Genomic DNA, 19350 nt, shown 5'->3' with positions numbered 1-19350 from the left:
GTCTAGAATCAAAACAATGGCTTCAGATTCGGAGAAGATGCTTTCTTGTTACTCATCCAGTTATGAATATGATTCAAATAGTTCTGAAGAGGAAAGCATAAATGTTTGCAATCGATTAAAGAAGTCCTCCCGTATCAATTCGAGCCATCAGGACTGTAATGTAACGTCCCAGAAAATGCACAAGATGGCGCCCAAGCTCCGTTGGAAATGGGCTGATTTGTCTGCTGGGAATTTGTGTCAGCGAGTATCAAATAGTAGTCTTGGTGCAACACACAACGATTCACCATCGTGTTATTTATGTGTTTTCCTTCTAATTTCGCCATCAACACGGATAAACACGAAGTTTTCAGACTTAAACAAAGTACCGCAAAATGCATTGTGTGTCGCTTTCTTGGTCTGGGGCGTTCCAGACGTGACGTGACAAAACAAGACTTCCTGAATATTCAGCGCGAGTCTTAAAACGTCAAATATAGCTATATGCCTTGGAATCTTCGTAAAATACGCTCAGTAGAAGTCATTTGAAGTGATTTTACAAATTATGGACACAACCTGTCCGGAGGCGTCGGTTGTCTTTTCATGCTACCTTATAATGAGTAGTGGTTTATATTCTTTATTCTTTTGGAACTATGGATAATAGTGGTTCACTATAGAATTACATGGAGTCCATAACTATAAAACAATCAAATTAAAAGCAGTGAGTTTCGCAATGGACGCGCCTTGGCCACCCCTCAAACTAACTCAGTATGCATCGACAATGAAAGCTGAACTACAAAGTAAATGTGATACTCTCGTTTGCGTCGGGACTTGCAGAAAGGCGCTCGACCACATGTTTCCCTCCACTGGTCCGAGCAAAGTGTGACGCCGGGGAAAAAGGCTTGGAATGTGCCAGAACCTGCCAGAATGCGGACCACCCCTGTGTCTCACTTGCCTGCATCCCCGGCTGCCTCTGCCCACCCGGAACAGTATGTTGCAATAGCTTCATTAATGTAATCGATGTTCTCTTTTCTTAATCATATGTATTGAATCTTTTTGGCATATAAAGCAGTTAAGAAATTTCAGAATGGACGGATTTGTGAATTTTGTATTGTTTTGTTTGTTTTGAATAACCAATAAAATGTTGCCTCCGTTTCTAAAGTATTGATTTGTATCACCAAATGATACAAAACAAAAGCTCACTGACTGATATTTCAGGTACGCCACCATGGAGACTGCATAGTGCCGGATCAGTGCCCATGTTACCATAACAACAAGCCCTATGCCTCCGGACAAAGCATACCGGTGAACTGCAACACCTGGTAAAACGATTTTTTTAACTCATTCACTGCCAGACGATGTGTAAAAATGTGTGCACCCCAGTGCCAGGGTTTTTGACATTTTACTCAAATTGTAGGACCCTGAGAATATTGAGTTTTAGGACTACATAAACATTCAATATAGCGTGAGAAACCTTAGACTCGCTTCTTTCATCAGAAAAGGTTATTTATATGGGTCTGGAGTTATCTGAGCATGAAATGAGGACAGTTGTACAAAAATACAATACAATACATATTGATTTTTACAGTGCTTTAACAACAGCTGAAGCTGTAACAAAGCGCTAACATGGAAAAAAGGCAAATGTTGCCCCTTCATGGAAGGGAAATACATTCTCAGAGGTCTGACCACTGTTTAATCAGTACCCCCAAGAAAAATAACCAAAACCCAAACAAATTGGGGAATGGCGCTCCACGTCACACTTGTCAATTCAGAAAAAAAAATCGGAAATGGCAGCAAATAAGTTAAAATGTAGTACTTCTTGGCAGTTGCATGACTGACTTTTATTTTGCAGCATGTGCAAGAACAGGAAGTGGCACTGCACTGACAAGTTTTGTGACGGCGTATGCCACACTGTAGGGGAGGCCCATTACATCACCTTTGATGGCCTTAAGTACTCCTTTCCTGGTCTCTGTCAATATGTCCTGGTCCAGGTGAGACCGGTCGGAAGAAATAACCTTTACTTGTAATGTCTTGAGTGTTTTTATTCCTCTTTGTCTATTGTTTTTACCTTAATTGCACACAGGACATGTGTAATGGAGAAGAGGGGACATTTAGAGTGCTGGTGGAGAATGAAGCCTGTGGCATTGTTGGACATCGCTGTGCCAAGTCGGTATCAGTGTACTACCAAGGAGGGTTGATTCTGATGCATAAAGATGAGGTATTTTAAAAGTTTTGATTTTTTTGCTCGTAAGGAAAAAAAGTGGTATGGAAAATGAATGAATAATGATCAGAATAATACCCAGCGTGCACATGCACAACACATTTGGCAAAGACGCTCCATTGTTTCCTCCAAACTGGCCACACACGTAGAAAAACACACACTTCTTCATACAATGCAAATACAGTGCAATTTAAAAACTATCCTGTGACTGTTAAGTGTCCTTGAGAATTTTAAAAGGCGCTTATAAATGAACTTTTTCTATGTCTGTCAGATGTTTGCTCAGACACTACAGAACAAAGGCTCGATCACAAGATTTTCTTTTACTGCAGGCAGGGGGTGTAATTTTCATGAAGCCACTTTGTGTGAGCTTCTCGACTGACACACCCGACCTCTGCAGCCCCTGCCCAGGCAATTTATTGAGTGTACATGCAAATTCAAGTGATACATTAGTAAAACAAAGCCTTTATTTTGAATACCATGCTGCTGGACGTCCCATGGAGATCCTCCTAAGTCGTTCCATGGTACAAGCACCAACATCCATAAACCAACAAAACATATACATTTTAAAGGGTTGTCTTTCCATGAACTGACAGATTTGCAACGTGGCTAATGAGCTTTTCCTGTGAAGGAGTTTACCAATTCCTAAATTCCGCCCAAGGCTAGATTTATTACCCGAGGATGACAGTTTGACAGGCTGGTTCTGCTCTTATCAAAAAAGAACAAGAAACCATTGTGTATTGTAGTCACACATGTCGGTCGGGCAACTATGCGTACAACAGGATGAAACTTTTAAACATTCCATTCAACTTCTATTCTGGCTATCATTTCTTATGTCTCATGTCATAGACATGTTTTTTTGGGTCATTGTTCAGGTGAAAATGAAAGTGCCAGTACCTCAGAGCTCACAAGTGGAGATCATCCGATCAGGTCAATTCTACACCCTACTACTTGGGAAACACATTTCCCTTAGTTGGGACAAGGGAATGCAGCTCCTGGTCCACATATCGGCTGAATACAAGGTACACGTGTATTAATCCACTCATTTCTCCAGCCGCCATTTTAAACTCTTTTTTAATGTTTTTTTCCTATTCACTCCATGTACAGAGTCGAGTGTGTGGTCTATGCGGTAACTTTGACGGAAATGTGAATAATGACTTAGTCAGCAGTAACAATCAGCTGGAGGTGGACTCTTTGCACTTTGGGAACTCCTGGAAGGTTGCTCCTAGCTGTGCCGATGTCACGCAGGTAATGTATGTTTGCAACGTGGTTGGGAGAAGAAACCAATTGAAATCTATGCGCTGTTTCAGATTCTAGTGCCCCAAAAATATATAATACCAGTGATTTATGTACTTTTAACTCATTCACTGCCATTCACCAATTTATTTGGGAATTGAAAATGTGACATAGAGCGCCATTCGAGAATTAATTCAGGTTTTGCTTTTTCTTGCTTGGATCATGCATGTTAAAGCGCTGGCCAAACCTCTGGCAATGTTTTTTTTCCCTTCCACAACGGGGCAGCATTTCCTGTTTTCAATGTTAGCGCTTTGTTTAGCTTTAGTTGCTGTTAAAACACTATATAAACTAATATGGATGTATTACATTGTATTTTGGATAGCCACTCTCATTTCAAGCTCATATAACTCCAGACTCATATGATTTAGGAAATAACTTTTTTTGTGATGAAAAAAAAGGTTTCTTACACTGCATTGAATCTTTATGTAGTCCTAAAACTCAATATTCTGTGGGTCCTGGAATTCAAGTGACAATGACAAAAACCCTCGTCATGGAGTAGACACATTTTCTCACATGTCTGGCAGTGAATGAGTTCCTAATTTGGGGTTACTTTCAATATTTATGACCCAGGAATGTTGCACCACATTTCCAGGTACCCACTCCATGCGCTGACAACATTGTCAGACTGATCAAAGTTGAGCAATCGTGCCATGTGCTCACTAGTCCCCTCTTTAAAGAGTGCAATGCTCAGGTGAGTAAAGCTACAAAAATCCAAGAGTTAACATGAAGTACAGCGTAATCTGAATTGAAAGCCATTGCAGAGAAGATGTATTTTTTAGTTTGTTTTGTTTTGTTTTTATTATAATCACACTGTAGCATACCTTCGTGTGCTTCTTAAATGACACATAGCTAGCTAGCTATGTAGCTGAAAAAAAGAACAACAATTATCTGGTCAATTTAGCTTTTGATAGATTTGGCTCAATTCCTCATTTGGACTTCCTCAAAGTGCCATGAAATATACACAAAATGGCTGACTTTCCTTTCTATTTAAGGCATGTGTCCTTGACAATTTTTGTTTGATGATTTATTGTCAATTGGGATAGCGGGTGAAAGGGATTTTTGTGGGCAGTTTTGATGCCATTAAAATGCATTATAATAATATTACATTGCGATACCAAGAGAGCGTTCGCAGAAGTTGGTCCCATTTTTCATGTATTATTGGATCTTTTTACCTTTTACAAGTATGCTGTACATACACATAGTAAGAGTAAGTGTTTGTATATTGTGTCTACCCTTCATGCATCTCAATAGGTGAACGCAGAACCATACGTAGAGATGTGTGTGGAGGCGGCGTGCACGTGTCCGTCAGTGGGCGACTGCGCTTGCTTTTGTGATGTCATCGCAGCATACGCACAAGCTTGTTCGCAGAAGGGTATATCCGTCAACTGGAGATCCAATGAGCTTTGCCGTGAGTGTGAAGAATATCCCCTTATTCGCACCATAAATTGTTTTATTTATTTAATTCATGTTTAAAAGTAGTTGTTGTGAGCACAGTGTGCTTGTTTCCCTTCAGTAAGCCAGCCCTGTCATTCTTTTTGATAGCATTGTGGGCTTAGAGTACAGTGATACCTCGGTTTACGAACCCCTTGGCTTCTGAACTTTTCAGTTTACGAACGTTAAATTTTTTACCTACAAACTATTTTTGGGATACACACGGAGCTGCCACAATGGGTGATGTGTTGTTCGCGAACGAGCCTGTTCTCCTGACAAGAAAATGGCAGCTGACTGTTTTGGTCCTCCATTCCCCGCCCCCATTTTCGTTTAAAGCCACGTGATTGGTCAAGAACGCAGCAGTGGAGGGCGGGGGGTTAAACATTAAAGAGACAGGCAGACGACAGAGAGAGAGTGAAAAAAAACACACACACACACGAAAGGGAGACGACAGAGCTTCAAACAAAAAACAAAAATGAAAAAACACCAAAAGGGAAATGGTGAGAAAATGGTTAGAAAACAGTGAAATTATGACTCATTTCAACTTTGATAGTTCAAAAGCAGAGTGTAGACTGGAAGGTTAAAATATCCCATCAATCAGGCTCCACAAATAACCCGCACAAGCCATCTGTACATTTGATGCAAGAAGCTATCAACCCAGCTAAACAGAACACAAGTGATGAGGAACTAGATAAAATGATCACAGAGGAAGCACCTCCACCATCTTGAGGAATGATCCCCTCAAGATGGTGAAAGAAGAAGGCTACTTCCTCATCAAGTGTTAAATGCTGATGATTATAATACCAGATCACATTTATTATACATAAAATAAGGTATATTTTGTGTAGTTTTAAGGCTTAGAAAATTAGAAAGTAGAAAATTATGTTTTATTGGGACCTGGGGACGGATTATTCTCATTTTAATGGTTTCCTATGGGAAATGAATTTTTTGGGATACACACTTTTCACCATACACACTCTGTCTGGGAACCAATTAAGTTCGTAAGCCAAGGTATCACTGTATTTCTTTAATAATATCTCACATAGCCGATGCCATTGCGTGACATGGACAGAATCACTGGCATCTGCACTGTTTTTTCAAAATAAAACGTCTTTCTGACTGTCAGGAGCAATTCACGTTCCCCCATGCAGCCTAGTCTGCTACTTTTTTGAGATGTGTAATTGGAAAAAATCAACGAACGCAGCAGCCAACATTGACAGTAATAGTTCTCGTCTCCGTAGCGATGAGCTGTGAGGAGTTGAACCCGAAGATTCCAGCTACTGGAGAGGAGTTGTGCCAGTGGAGGTACAACACTTGCGGCCCTGCCTGTCCCATCACCTGCCAGCACCCCGATCCCCTACAGTGCTCCCTCACATGTGTGGAAGGATGTCATGCTTACTGCCCGCCAGGTGCATATTCACATATGGCAAATTTAGCATTGAAAGGGAGCGCGAGCGCTAACAGCACTGCTAACAGTCCGTTATCAAGTTTCTTAATTATACGTCCGCGGAAATGTGACATCACAATGCCTTTGTCCACTACGTGTTCCAAATGGACGCATATATGAAGTGTTGTTTCCGTGAGTGAAAATGCTTTGATTTGGAAACTTGATAACGGACTGTTAGGAATCCTGTTAGTGCTTTCCAACACTTCAGCTCTGCTTACTGTTTTTGTTACATAATCATATTTTTGTATTCGCTATGTCTTCTATTTGTATGTTAACCCTCATATTATGTTGCAAAAAAAATCACATTAATTATGTTGTGGGTCATTTTTACCCATAATTAAAAATCCACACAAAACAGTCAAATAATAGGTGACATCAGCAACAACTGTTTCTGAGATGTTATAAACCTACTTGAAAAGAGAGACAACATATTTTCTATCCCATTGAGATATTATAGAACTGTTTTGAGGAAAGGAAAAAGAAAGGATAGCCAGTACTTTAGTCAACACAAACATGGAAACGGGTGAAATTGACCCATAACATAATATGAGGGTTAATAAAAATTACAAGTGCACCGTTAGTTAATTTCTGACATCCTGTACATTTGCCCTTCAAAACGTCCGTTTTTCCACTTGGTCCGGCTGCCAGTTCGGGTGGACAGTCAAGAGTTTGGAAATTATATTCTTTAGCCACAAGGAGACATTGAGTTTAATTTCAAGGAGTTTAATTTCATCCCTGAGTGTTATCAATGGACATCAAGTGGGCTGTAGCTGTTTGTTCCTTATTTATTATCAGAATTGTATCTTGCTTGTCCACCATGTTTTTTACAGGCCGGCTGTTGGATGAGGTGGCCATGCGATGTGTTGAGCCCACTCAGTGTCAGGTATGCATCCATGAGGGTCAAAGGATCTCCCACGGCAACAAAGTCATCATCAGTCGCCACGACCCCACCCACTGCAAAATATGGTATACTCAAAATACTGTAAAATGTGACTATTCATGCAGATATATACAGTAAAGTCTCGTTATATCGATATTCAAGGGAGTCCGAAAAAATATCGATATAACCGGGACTATCGATATATCGACCCTGTTTGCATGTAATTTTCTCCGTGCGTGCATAGAAATAGTATCGATATAACCGGGGCTATCGATATATCCGATATCGATATAACGAGACTTTACTGTATTGTGATTTTATTGCTTTATTTGCTTTGTTTTATGTGTTTTATTAATTAATTTATTTGTTTAGCTGCTTATGTAGTTGTTGACTCAGCTATTTATTTATATATTTATTAAATTTTTGTTTTATATTTATGCCTTTATGCCTGTATATGTAATATATATATATAATTATATATATATATATATATATATATATATATATATATATATAATTATTATTATTTGTTAAGCTGTTTATTTAGTTGTTTATTTAGCCGTTTGTTTATTTCTATATTTAATTTTTACTTTATTTATTTATTTATTCCTTTATTTATATACGTGTATACATATACAGTATATATATTTAATGTATTTCTTGATTCCTTTATTTATCTATTTATTTATTTGTTTGTTTGTTTTCTTTTGTTTTGTTTTGTTTGTTTGCCTGCTTATTGATTGATTGATTGATTGATTGATTGATTGATTGATTGATTGATTGATTGATTGTCCCCCAAGTCATTGTGAAAACAACACTCTAACCTGCGAGGCATGCCCAACTTTGATCACCGCCGCTCCAACCCTCGCCTCTGCCACCTTTACAACCACCCTCATGACCACCATGATGCCGGAGGGGACGTGTGATCGTGCCATGGATCTGGTTTTCCTGCTAGATGGTTCCACAGCGTTGAGCGAAACCGAGTTTCAGACCACCAAAGAGTTTATCCTGGGAGTGGTGGAGCCTTTCCGCATGGGTTCCGCTCACACTCGAGCCGCAGTGTTGCTTTACTACTCCGGAGTAAAAACTTATGATTTACAGGTCTGTAAATATAGTATTGCAATTTTCACTCATGGAGATGGCATTCTCACACTACTACAAATACATGCTCCTTAAGCTATTTTGCCCCCAAACTCTACCTTAAATGCCCCTTAACTAATTCACTGCCAGACATGTGCAAAAATGTTTCCACTCCAGTGCCAGGGTTTTTGTCATTGTCACTTGAATTCCAGGACCCACAGAATATTGAGTTGTAGGACTACATAAACATTCAATACAGCGTTAGACACCTTAGACTCTCTTCTTTCATCAAAAAAAAAAAGTTAATTCCTAAACTATATGGTTCTGGAGTTATATAAGCTTGAAATGAGGGTGGCTGTTCAAAATACAATATACTGTAATACAGTAAAGTCTCGTTATATCGATATTCTCGGGAGTCCGAAAAATATCGATATAACCGGGACTATCGATATATCCGACCCTGCGCGCATGTAATTTTCTCCTTGCGTTCATAGAAATAGTATCGTAATAAGCGGTGCTATCGATATAACCGATATCGATATAACGAGACTTTACTGTAGTAAAGTCTCGTTATATCGATATTCTCGGGAGTCTGAAAAAATATCGATATGACCGGACTATCGATATATCCGATCCTGCGGCATGTAAATTTTCTCCTTGCGTTCATAGAAATAGTATCGTAATAAGCAGTACTATCGATATAACCGATATCGATATAACGAGACTTTACTGTACATACATATTGGTTTATGTAGAGCTTTAACAACAGCTGAAGCTGGAACAAAGCACTAACATGGAAAAGGGGAAATAATGCCCCCTTGTGGAAAAGAAAAAAACATTGCCAGAGGCCATTGCCAGAGGCCATGGCCAGCGCTTTATCGGCACCCAAGCATGAAAAAAAACAAAACCCGAACAAATTTGGGAATGGCCCTCAACGTCACATTTTCAATTCCCGAATTGAATAGCAGTGAATGAATTCAGCTTTTTGCCCCCCAACTCCACCTGAATTGAAACCCCTATTGAGCAATCAAGTACATGCTGCTTATGAGGAGAAAAAAAATATTGATGCAGCTCCGCTTACCTTTTAGACCCTATTGCCCATTATGGCTTGAAAGTGGCGGATCTTCAACCAGCTTACCCGCCAATTTTTATCCTGGAAAACTCAATGTTGGGCCATTATCAAGGGAATTAACCACCCCCGCATACATCACTATCCAATAAAATTAACGATAGCTCATTAATTGACTTTTTTTTTTTGCAAAATAGGCAGATACGAAAAACCGAAAATGCAACTAATTTAGCTCTTAGTGACAGCTTATATTATAATAAGCAATTAGAATTTCATCTTAAGTCACCTTGCCAATTCGTTGCTTTTGTTTGCTATAATTGTGACATGACAGCTTTTCCCCCCTATTAACCTTCTTTTTGCCTGTAGGTTCAGAAGTGGCTGTTTAAGAAGACAGTGCATGAGCTGCACTACGCCGGCGGTACCACAGCCCGGTTGGACGAGGCCATTAAATATCTCTCTTACAACATTTACGACAAGAACAAACGAGAGCACACCGGCCGCGTCGCCGTCATCTTGACGGCCAGCACCAACCCTGGGCCCTTGCAGCCATTCACCAGTATGCTCCGCAGGAGAAAAATCACCACGCTGACCGTCGCCCTCGGTCCAGGGGTGAACATGGCGCAGATTAATGATATCACAAAGACAAACCCAGAGAACAGGGCCTACGTGCTGAGTAGTCCCGCCGAGCTGCCCGATCGACTTTTAGAATTGACCGACTACCTTTGCACTTTAGGGCTGGAGCCCAAATCCAGTTTGACCACCACGACTCGCTCTCCTCGACCGACAATCAAACACCTCAGCACCACTTCTACCGTGGCTTCTGTGTTATCTCCAACCACCACCATCTCGTCTGTACCTCCCACCAAAGAAGTGACTTTCATCATCGAAGGCTCCGATTCTGTCGGGGAGGCCAACTTTAACAAATCCCTCCTCTTCCTGGAGAAAGTTGTGACGCAGATGTCTGAAAAAAATGAGTTCATCCGCATCACGGTGATACAGTACTCGGTCACGGTGACCGTAGAGATCCGCCGCTGGGATCTGAGATATCAAAGGATGCTGCTGCTACAACGTCTCAGGGAGATTCGCTGGCGGAGGGGAAGCAAGACAAACACCGGTGCCGCCGTGGCAACCGTCTTTCGGGACACTGCCAACGTCCCGCCGTCACCCGGTCCTGTCCCACCGCTGGTCTTCCTAGTGACGGAGAACCCGCCCACGGACACGGTGACGCGTCCGCCGTCCACGAGCACCCAGACACGCGTGTACCCCATTGGAGTTGGCTCCAAAGTGCGGGAGATGGATTTGTTCCCCTTCAGCTCGCCGCAACGTCCGATGATGGTGGAGGACTACACGCATCTCAATACACTGGTCCACCGTGTGGTCAACATCACACGCACAACGGTCACGCCACGCTTCCCCACATTGGAGCCCGTTGTCCGCCCAACGCTTGCCAGCTTCCCACCCACAGGTAACGACAACATGCTGCCATTCCTTTGCATGTACGGTGAGCCGTCCCTATTGTAGAAATACAGTAAATATGGATACTGAGAATAGGAAAAAACTGAAAGTGTATAAGTTTTAACGATAAATGCTCTATTTACCGTACTGCTACTACTACTACTCCTCATTAATACTAATACTAATACTAATACTAATACTAATACTAATAATAATACTAATACTCTTCTTTTCCTTTCGGCTTTTCCCTTCAAGGGGTCGCCACAGCAAATCAGTGTCCTCCATCTTTAGAGGTGTGATCCGCATGTTTGTTTTGGCCAAGCTTTTACGTCGGATGCCCTTCCTGACACTACCCTCTGTATTTATCCGGGCTTGGGACCGGCACATGAAGACATATGTCCCTTTGTGGCTACAGAACAAGCAACTCGCTCAGTAAAAGGCTCCCAAACACAAAATGGTAATCGTCACAGCAACATTCAAAAAAGCAAAAACTATACTCACCATTTGATGACAATGCTCTGATCTTACCGTGAAATGGGCATCTCTTTCCTTACATTACATCACTAATACTAATACATTTTATTTAGAAGCACAAAACTATCAACTACACGAAGCTATTGCATCTATTGACGAAGAGACTGTCTCACATCTCCTGTCCCATGTAAATCCGCTTCAATTCCAAGCCGTGACAGTTCTACATACGCATCGGCGCTCTGCGCTGACGCTCCTTTCTTCTCATCACGGCCCCCTCAAGACATTTTGTGGTTTTATTTTTTGTATTTACATTGTGTTTATGAGCACCTTTCACAACTCAAGGACAAAAAAGCAGAACTTAGTCACAGGATAAAAACAACAATGTTACATTTTTTTTTGTATTTACAGTGATACCTTGGCTTACGAACTTTTCGGCAGGGGTCCGGAACCTTTTTGACTAAGAGAGCCATAAAAGTAAAATATTTAGAAATGTTTTTCAGCGAGAGTCACACGCACGCGCACATACAAACGCTCGCGTGCACGCGCACACACACGCGCGGCCACTTTTCAACAAAATATCAGAATGTATTATTTAAAATAACTTTGTGATAGTACTCACCGTTAACATGAATGGTTTTCCGTTCCTCGTGTTTGGTAAAATTCCAGGAAAACGATCGGAATGAAATTCAATTTGCCGGTCCAGAGGCGAAGTTACTGCTAGCTATCCTGCACACGGCTCATAAGCTTCCACACTTGCTAACTGCAATCTACTATGTTAACATGGGGCTTGTTAAAATGTCACTGACATTCGACTGTTTCATCGATGGTATTGTTTCATTGCAAATTAGAATCAGAACATTTTCTCTCCTCTAATGCTCCGGTGCTTTCACGCTGAAGTGCACTAGTTGGGCGTGAAGTGCACTAGTTGGGCGTTTACCTGTTTCAACATGACGGCCACTATCATCCAATCAACATGGCGCTTTCTGCCATTCTAGGTCAGTGTCCTGCAATCAAAATGGCGCTTTCCGCCAACTGCAGCCCCAACGGGAAATGAACGACGAAAAAAACGACAATATGTATTATAATATGTAATATTTATCGGCGAGCCATATGCAATCATCAAAAGAGCCATATATGGCTCGCGAGCCATAGGTTCCCGACCCCTGCTTTTCGGTTTACGAATGTTAAATTTATGAAAATTTTACCTTGGCATACAAACCTTTTTCGTACACAGAGATTCCTCAATGAGTGATGTGTCATTCGCGAACGAGCCTGTTCTTCTAAAAACAAAATTGCAGCCGACTGTTTTTGTCCTCTATTCCCCGCCCCTAGTCGTCGGTTAAAGCCACGTGATTGGTCAACAACGCAGCAGGAATGGGAAGTGGTTTAAACATTAAAGAGACAGGCAGACGACAGTGAGAGAGTTTGAACTTTGATAGTTGCTAGGCAGAGTGTAGACTGCAATGTCCCAACCCACACAAGCCATCTGTACACTTGATGCAAAAAGCTATCAACCCAGCTAAACAGAACACAATTGATAAGGAACAAGCTAGAATTATCACAAAGAAAGCACCTACAAGGGATCGTTCCTCAAGATGGTGAAAGAAGAAGGTTACGTTCCTCATGAAGTGTTTAATGCTGATGAAACCGGCCACTCCATTCCATCAAGCCATCAACACCATCACAAATGTAAATAAAATGACTTTGTTATATAGTAGAGTCTATTTCTTTAATTATCATACCATAGCACGTTTATTATACATAAAATAAGGTATATTTTGTGTAGTTTTAAGAGTTAGAAAATTAGAAAGTAGAAATTTATGTTTTATGGGGACCTGGGAACAGATTATTCTGATTTTAATGCTTTCCTATTGGAAATTAATTTTTGGGATACACACTTTTCGCCTTACACACTCTGTCTGGTACCTGGGATGTTCATAAGCCAATGTTTCACTGTACTACTTTCCTCTTCACGTATTTCTGAGTTAGTGACATTGAAATCCTCTTATGTTTAGAAAAGCAAAGGTTCGATATCCTTATACATATTGAGATGATGAAAATATTTTTTGTCTGTTCCCAAACTTCCCACAGTGCCTTGTAAAACACCCGTGGATGTCATCTTCCTGATCAAATCAGGAGAGCAATTGGAGGACATGAAGACTTTTGTGAAAGCCTTCATCAACACAGCGGATGTAGGTAGGTTAACAAAAAAAGATGTTCTGTTGACAGTTTGTTATCTCGGGGGAATTATTTGCCTTCACGTCGTGGCCATGCTGTAACCTGTCGTACCATTCTCACTCAAATTCGTACAGTTGGACATTTGATTCCTAAATGTACTGAGAAAACATGTTTTTGGAATATTCGAGGAAGCTAGAATACCTGTGAAAAACCCATGTAAGCAAATTCCACCCAAATTTGAACCTACGTGATTGTGAGCCAGATGTTATATTAATCCAACATCTGGATCATCTACCCGTTTTAATCTGCGTTCAGGTCCAAACGGCACTCACGTGAGCGTGATTCAGTACGGCGATACCATCACCTTGGAGTTCACATTGAGAGAGCAACAGACCAAATCGCTCCTCCTCGACCGGGTGGATAACATTCCCAGAAGGAGAACGGCGGCATCTCCACTCGGTAGCCCATAAAAAAAAATATATATATACACTATATTTATATGTATTTATATGTGAAATCTACACATGATGGATTCATTGAAGCTAACTGCAGTGTTTCCGTTCTTAGGCTCGGCACTGCGATACGCCGTCCAAGAGGCCATTAAAGGAGGGCGAGTTGGCGTGACCAAGGCAGTGGTGATGATAGTGACCGATAAGTCAAGTGATCTGGTTCAAGAAGCAGCGAACGAAGCGGTAGTGGCAGGTAACAGGATTTCTCCACATAGCGGCGGTGGAATCCCTTTGTGTATAAGGTTTATTTATTGATTTATTTATTGATGTATGTACGTATGTACGTGCGTACATATGGACAGACCGCTGACTGTCTGTCTGTGTAGCTTGCTAGGTAGCTAGCTCGGTAGCTAGCTCGGTAACTCGGTCGGTAGCTAGGTAGGTAGCTAGGCAACTGGATAAACTAGCTAGTTACCTAGTTACATTTACAAGATGAATCATGTTTTTTTTTCAAGATTCAAGATAAGAGCCATAATAAGAGCTTCAAGAATGAAGTTAAAAAATGTGTGCTTGTTAAAATTATTTTCTTACCTTTTTCTTGACTGTAATATTTCAAATTCCTCGTTGAAAAAAAATTGGATTCTGTTTATCCTGAACAAAATACATCTTTTCTCTTTTTTTAAAAGGAAAATAACTTTTTAAATTACATTTCACTTTTTGGAGGACACTTTTTTAAAGGCATTTTAAGGGAGGTTGTTGTCCTGATGTCTGATTGTTGTTGTTTTCTTAAAAAAAAACGACTCCCAGGACCCAAAATCTTTTAATCTCACAGCATTCGAACAACCGTTGTATCTTTTTACAAATGTCATTGTTTGCTTTTTGCGATTGTTTGCCTCAGGTGTTTCAGTGTTCCCCATCGGTGTGGGCCCAGGCTCCGACCAGAAGGAGCTGGCGACTCTCAGCCAGAACACGTTACACTTAAATAGTATGGATCAGTTACGGATGCTGCTGACTTTGGACCGCGATTTCGCAGAAAGAATATGCAAAGGTGCCAGTCCTCACACTTGAACATACAGTATCTGACAATAGCTCCATTCGTGGCAGCATTATTGTTATTTTTATATGACAATAATGATCGGCTGTGATTTGCTTTGATTTTCAGCTGGTCCGCCAGGACAGTGCGTCGATGACAACGGTAAAGAGAGAAAAGTGAGTCACGTTAAGAAAAAAAAAAACAACAACAAAATTCTTTGTGCACTCTACAATTATGTTTTGTTGTTGTTGTTACTCATGTGCAACAGCCTGGAGAGTCTTGGCTACTGCAGGACGGCTGCCATTCAGTGTTGTGCCATCCCAGCGGAGTCGTCACTGTCCAGAACCACAAAGTCAGCTGCGATAGACTGGAACCGCCGGCGTGCATAAACAACATGCTACCCGTAAAAGTCCAAGAGGCCTGCAGCTGCCATTGGGAATGCCCATGTAAGCGCATAATCAGATTTTTAACTCTGTACAACGCGTCTGAAATTTCTCATTCGGGTTAAAAGAGGTATAAGTATACGACATTACCTCATATTCGTGACTTTTTTCACCGTTAACTGTGTATGTGGGTGTTGACAGGCATTTGCATAGGCAGCTCCACCAATCACGTCGTCCGATTCGACAGCTTACCGATCAGGCTGGATGGAGAGGGAATGTGCTCCTACACCCTCCTCACTGTCAGCGATACTTCGGAAGTCACGCTTCACAATGGCCCTTGTCACGATGTGGCTCAGTTCAGCCACACTTGCATGAAAGCCATCGAAGTGAAGCATGGGTCACTTAAAATCCAACTGAAGGGTGATATGACGGTAAGTGGGGGTATTTGATCCCTTTCGTTCGGGCAGTAAATGTACAGTGATACCTCGGCTTACGAACGCTTTAGCTAACCAACTTTTTGCCTTACGAACATTACATTCACGAGAATATAATCTTGGCATACAAACTAGTTTTCGAGAAACACACGGAGCGCCACAATGGCTGCCGGACTACATTTTTACAAACCCTTTCTCTGAGTGCTTACGTGGCATACGTGGTTTGTTATCAAGGATACGTTTGCTATTATGGGACCGAAAAAGACCCCACCACCGGCTAGTGTTCAGCAGAAGAGAACACAAAAGAAAATTATTTTTATTTATTATAGTATCTATGCTTCTCTGGGACTGGAAAGTGTCCTTGAGAGTTTTGAAAGGCGCTTAAAATAAAATGTATTATTATTATTATTATTATTATTATTATTATTATTATTATTATTATTATTGTTGTTGTTGTTGTTATTATTATTATTATATCACAAATTTAAAAAAAAGGTGATTGATTCCAATATCCAGACTGTCATTCCAGTTTAAGAATATGTAGACTTTTATATGGAAGGAAGAGGAAAGGAAAGGAAGAAGTAGAAAAACGAAATAGAAGAAATGCTGGAAAGCCAGCCACTCTCGCGGCGCCATCTTGAAGTCAAAAAAACAAAAACAATAAAATAATATAGAGTGAACGCTGGCGCGAATGGCTGCCGCTACTCACCTGCACAAAAAAAATCCTCTGACTGTAAAGTGTCCTTGAGAGTTTTGAAAGGCGCTTATTATTATTATTATTATTATTATTATTATTATTATTATTATTATTATTATTATTATTATTATTATTATTATTACTTTCTGCACCCTCTTTGTTGTATGAAGCAGTTCTAGATGAAAGAGGAGAGGATCAAAGCATCCTTTTCACCAGTGGATCAGAGACGTCATGGTGAAATGTCCATGTCTACTACAAGCTAAATGTTGAAAGTAAACACGAAGCTGGAGACAAAAAGAGATTGTGTCACATCTCCTATCCCACGTAAATCGGCTTCAATTCCAAGCCGCGGCAATTCCGCATACGCATCGGCGCTATGCACTGACGCTTCTTTTTTCTCATCACGGGCTCCTTAAGCCATGCATCCAACCATCCAGCCGCAGACTGTCCAAAAGCACTGACCTCTTTGCTGAACAGAGCGGGGCTGTGAAAATGCTGCCAATGACAGGTGCTAAAAAGCACAAACGCCCCAGAGCTGTCCAGCGATGACAGTCAAATGGCACTGACATTCCTTCCAATCAAAAACGGTTCTGGCATCATTAGAGCACTTGCCTACAGCTGCCTACTTGGGCGCCATCTTGGACTTCCTAGTATGGACACCCTTTGTATACCCCTCAATTTGTGCAGGCATTCATTGGACAGGAGGAGATTTCGCTCCCTTGGAAGCAAGCGGGTCTGGAACTGATGCGATTTGGCGGCGTGATGCTTCAGTTAAAAAGTGACCAAGGCTACGTTTTGACATTCACACCACAGAGCAACGAGTTCACCATCACGCTCCTGAATTCCAGCGTCAGCGGCCACACCGCTGGACTCTGTGGTAATGTACAATTAACTCTTTCAATGCCACCATCTGCAAATATGTGTGTACTCTACTGCCAGGGCTCGTCATCAACTCGAAAACAAGACTTCCTGTGTCTTAAAACATAGCTATATCCCGTGGCATCTTTGTAAAATACGCTCAGTAGGAGTCATTTGAAGTGATTTTACAAATTATGGACACAACTTGTCCGGAAGCGTCGGTTGTCCTTTAAATTTGGGAATGGCAGTGAATGAGTTAATGCGATTAACGTATAATTAATGTTATTCATCAAATCGATAGCAGTTGAACCTGTCCATCCTTCCTTTTATCATTCATGCAATTGAATTTTGGTTAAATAGTTGCTTTGGAAAGAAATGGATGAGAAATGCTATGGGCGTGACATCGTCTTTCGCCTACGTCTTCCTTCCCAGGCGCCTGCGGTGAGCAATCCAGCAACGTTCTTTCCTTGAGTGATGGCAGTTCCACTTCCGACCAGATGATTTTCATCTCCGACTGGACCAAGAACGACAACGACGGCGTGTGCGTGCTCAAGCGTAAGGCAACTTGTGCCTCCGGGGCGGCCATGGGATGCCAGGCGCTGCGCTCACAGGTGTTCGAGGCTTGTCATCCGCTCATTCCTGTCCTGATGTTCCTCACCAAATGCGAGGAGCAGGCTTGCAAGGAGTCGGATGTGTGCGAGCTCATTTCTGCCTACGCGCTCTTGTGTAGGCAGAGGGGTGTGTGTGTCGACTGGAGAACCCCCCATATTTGCCGTAAGTCCGAAATATGGCCCTCATTGTGATTCCAACATTTTTTTCTGCTTCTAAGACTTGCACATTTATCAATATCGCCATTCCCACGCAATGACTCCTGATATCACAGTCTTTTCACACAAGCTTTGAAATGAGGGTGCCTGTCTAAAATACAATGCAATACATACATATTGGTTTATATAGCGCTTTAACAACAACTGGAATGGCAGTGGTGCTATCTATAAGTTATTTAGCGAGTTGTCTAGCTTGCTATCTATTGGCTATCTATTCATAGCTAGCGATTTACTTCCGGGTTGAGTGAACACTGGCGCGTGTGGCTGCCGCTGCTCACCCACAGAAAAACTTCTCCTGCGACTGACCTTGAGAGTTTTGAAATGCACTTTATTATTATTATTATTATTATTATTATTATTATTATTATTATTATTATTATTATTATTATTATTATTATTATAAGCAATAAAACTCCATTTATTTCAGCTTTAAAGTGCCCCACCACCATGGAGTACAGCGCGTGCCACACGGGCTGCGTGGAGGATTGTGACAGTGCGCAGCCTTTACGGGGTGACTGGTCGGTTGTCAAGGGTAACGGGCCGTCATGTACAGAAACACCCACGGAGGGCTGTTTTTGTCCGACGGGGACGGTTCTACATCAGGGAGTGTGTGTGTCACCGGAGAAATGCAAGCAGTGTGTGGACCATCGTGGACGTGCATACGAGGTTAGAATCAGGAAATGCTCAATACGTATGTATGGCATGGTACGGTGGTGATTGGTTAGCGTGGCCACCTCGCAGTATAGAGGTCCTGGGTTTGGTTCCTTCCTGTGTGTGTATGTGTATGTGTATGTGTATGTGTATGTGTATGTGTGTGTGTGTGTGCGTGTGTATATGTGTGCGTGTATATGGGTGCGTGTATATGTGTATATACAGGAATATGTGAATATGTGTGTATATGGATGTGTGCGTGTACGTGTGTGTGTGTATTTGTGTGTGTATATGTGTGTGTATTTGTGTGTGCATATTGTTGTGTGTGTGTGGGTGTATGTGTGTGGGTGAATGTGAATGTGTGCGAATGTGTGTTTTGTGTGTGTATGTGTGTGAATGTGTGTGTGCATGCGTGTTTATATGCATGTGTGTGTGTATGTGTGTATATGGTTGTGAATGTGTGTGTGTGTGTGTGTGTGTGTGTGTGTTTGCGTGTGGGTGAATGTGTATATATGTG

The 19350-nt window shown here is 41.4% G+C and overlaps 1 protein-coding gene across 2 annotated transcripts in view; it reads left to right on the top strand.

The window, feature by feature from the left end:
- The window catches only part of vwf (von Willebrand factor), a 46274-nt gene that overhangs the window by 14696 nt on the left and 12228 nt on the right, over positions 1-19350 (top strand). For both annotated transcript variants that reach the window (XM_088995990.1, XM_088995989.1), the window contains exons 18-39: positions 811-962; positions 1192-1295; positions 1826-1964; positions 2057-2191; positions 3067-3213; positions 3299-3439; positions 4080-4178; positions 4739-4895; positions 6160-6327; positions 7196-7331; positions 8046-8346; positions 9761-10859; positions 13415-13519; positions 13817-13960; positions 14069-14203; positions 14849-14998; positions 15113-15159; positions 15252-15429; positions 15568-15797; positions 17185-17374; positions 17788-18129; positions 18610-18848. In XM_088995990.1, coding sequence (XP_088852116.1) covers positions 811-962; positions 1192-1295; positions 1826-1964; positions 2057-2191; positions 3067-3213; positions 3299-3439; positions 4080-4178; positions 4739-4895; positions 6160-6327; positions 7196-7331; positions 8046-8346; positions 9761-10859; positions 13415-13519; positions 13817-13960; positions 14069-14203; positions 14849-14998; positions 15113-15159; positions 15252-15429; positions 15568-15797; positions 17185-17374; positions 17788-18129; positions 18610-18848 — 4538 coding nt within the window. The remainder of the gene's footprint in view (positions 1-810; positions 963-1191; positions 1296-1825; positions 1965-2056; positions 2192-3066; positions 3214-3298; positions 3440-4079; positions 4179-4738; positions 4896-6159; positions 6328-7195; positions 7332-8045; positions 8347-9760; positions 10860-13414; positions 13520-13816; positions 13961-14068; positions 14204-14848; positions 14999-15112; positions 15160-15251; positions 15430-15567; positions 15798-17184; positions 17375-17787; positions 18130-18609; positions 18849-19350) is intronic.

The sequence above is a fragment of the Hippocampus bargibanti genome, linkage group LG05 (assembly GCF_051943395.1).
Source record: "Hippocampus bargibanti isolate YZ-2025 linkage group LG05, ASM5194339v1, whole genome shotgun sequence".
Taxonomy (NCBI): Eukaryota; Metazoa; Chordata; class Actinopteri; order Syngnathiformes; family Syngnathidae; genus Hippocampus; species Hippocampus bargibanti.
This window is presented reverse-complemented; position numbering and strand designations above follow the sequence as displayed.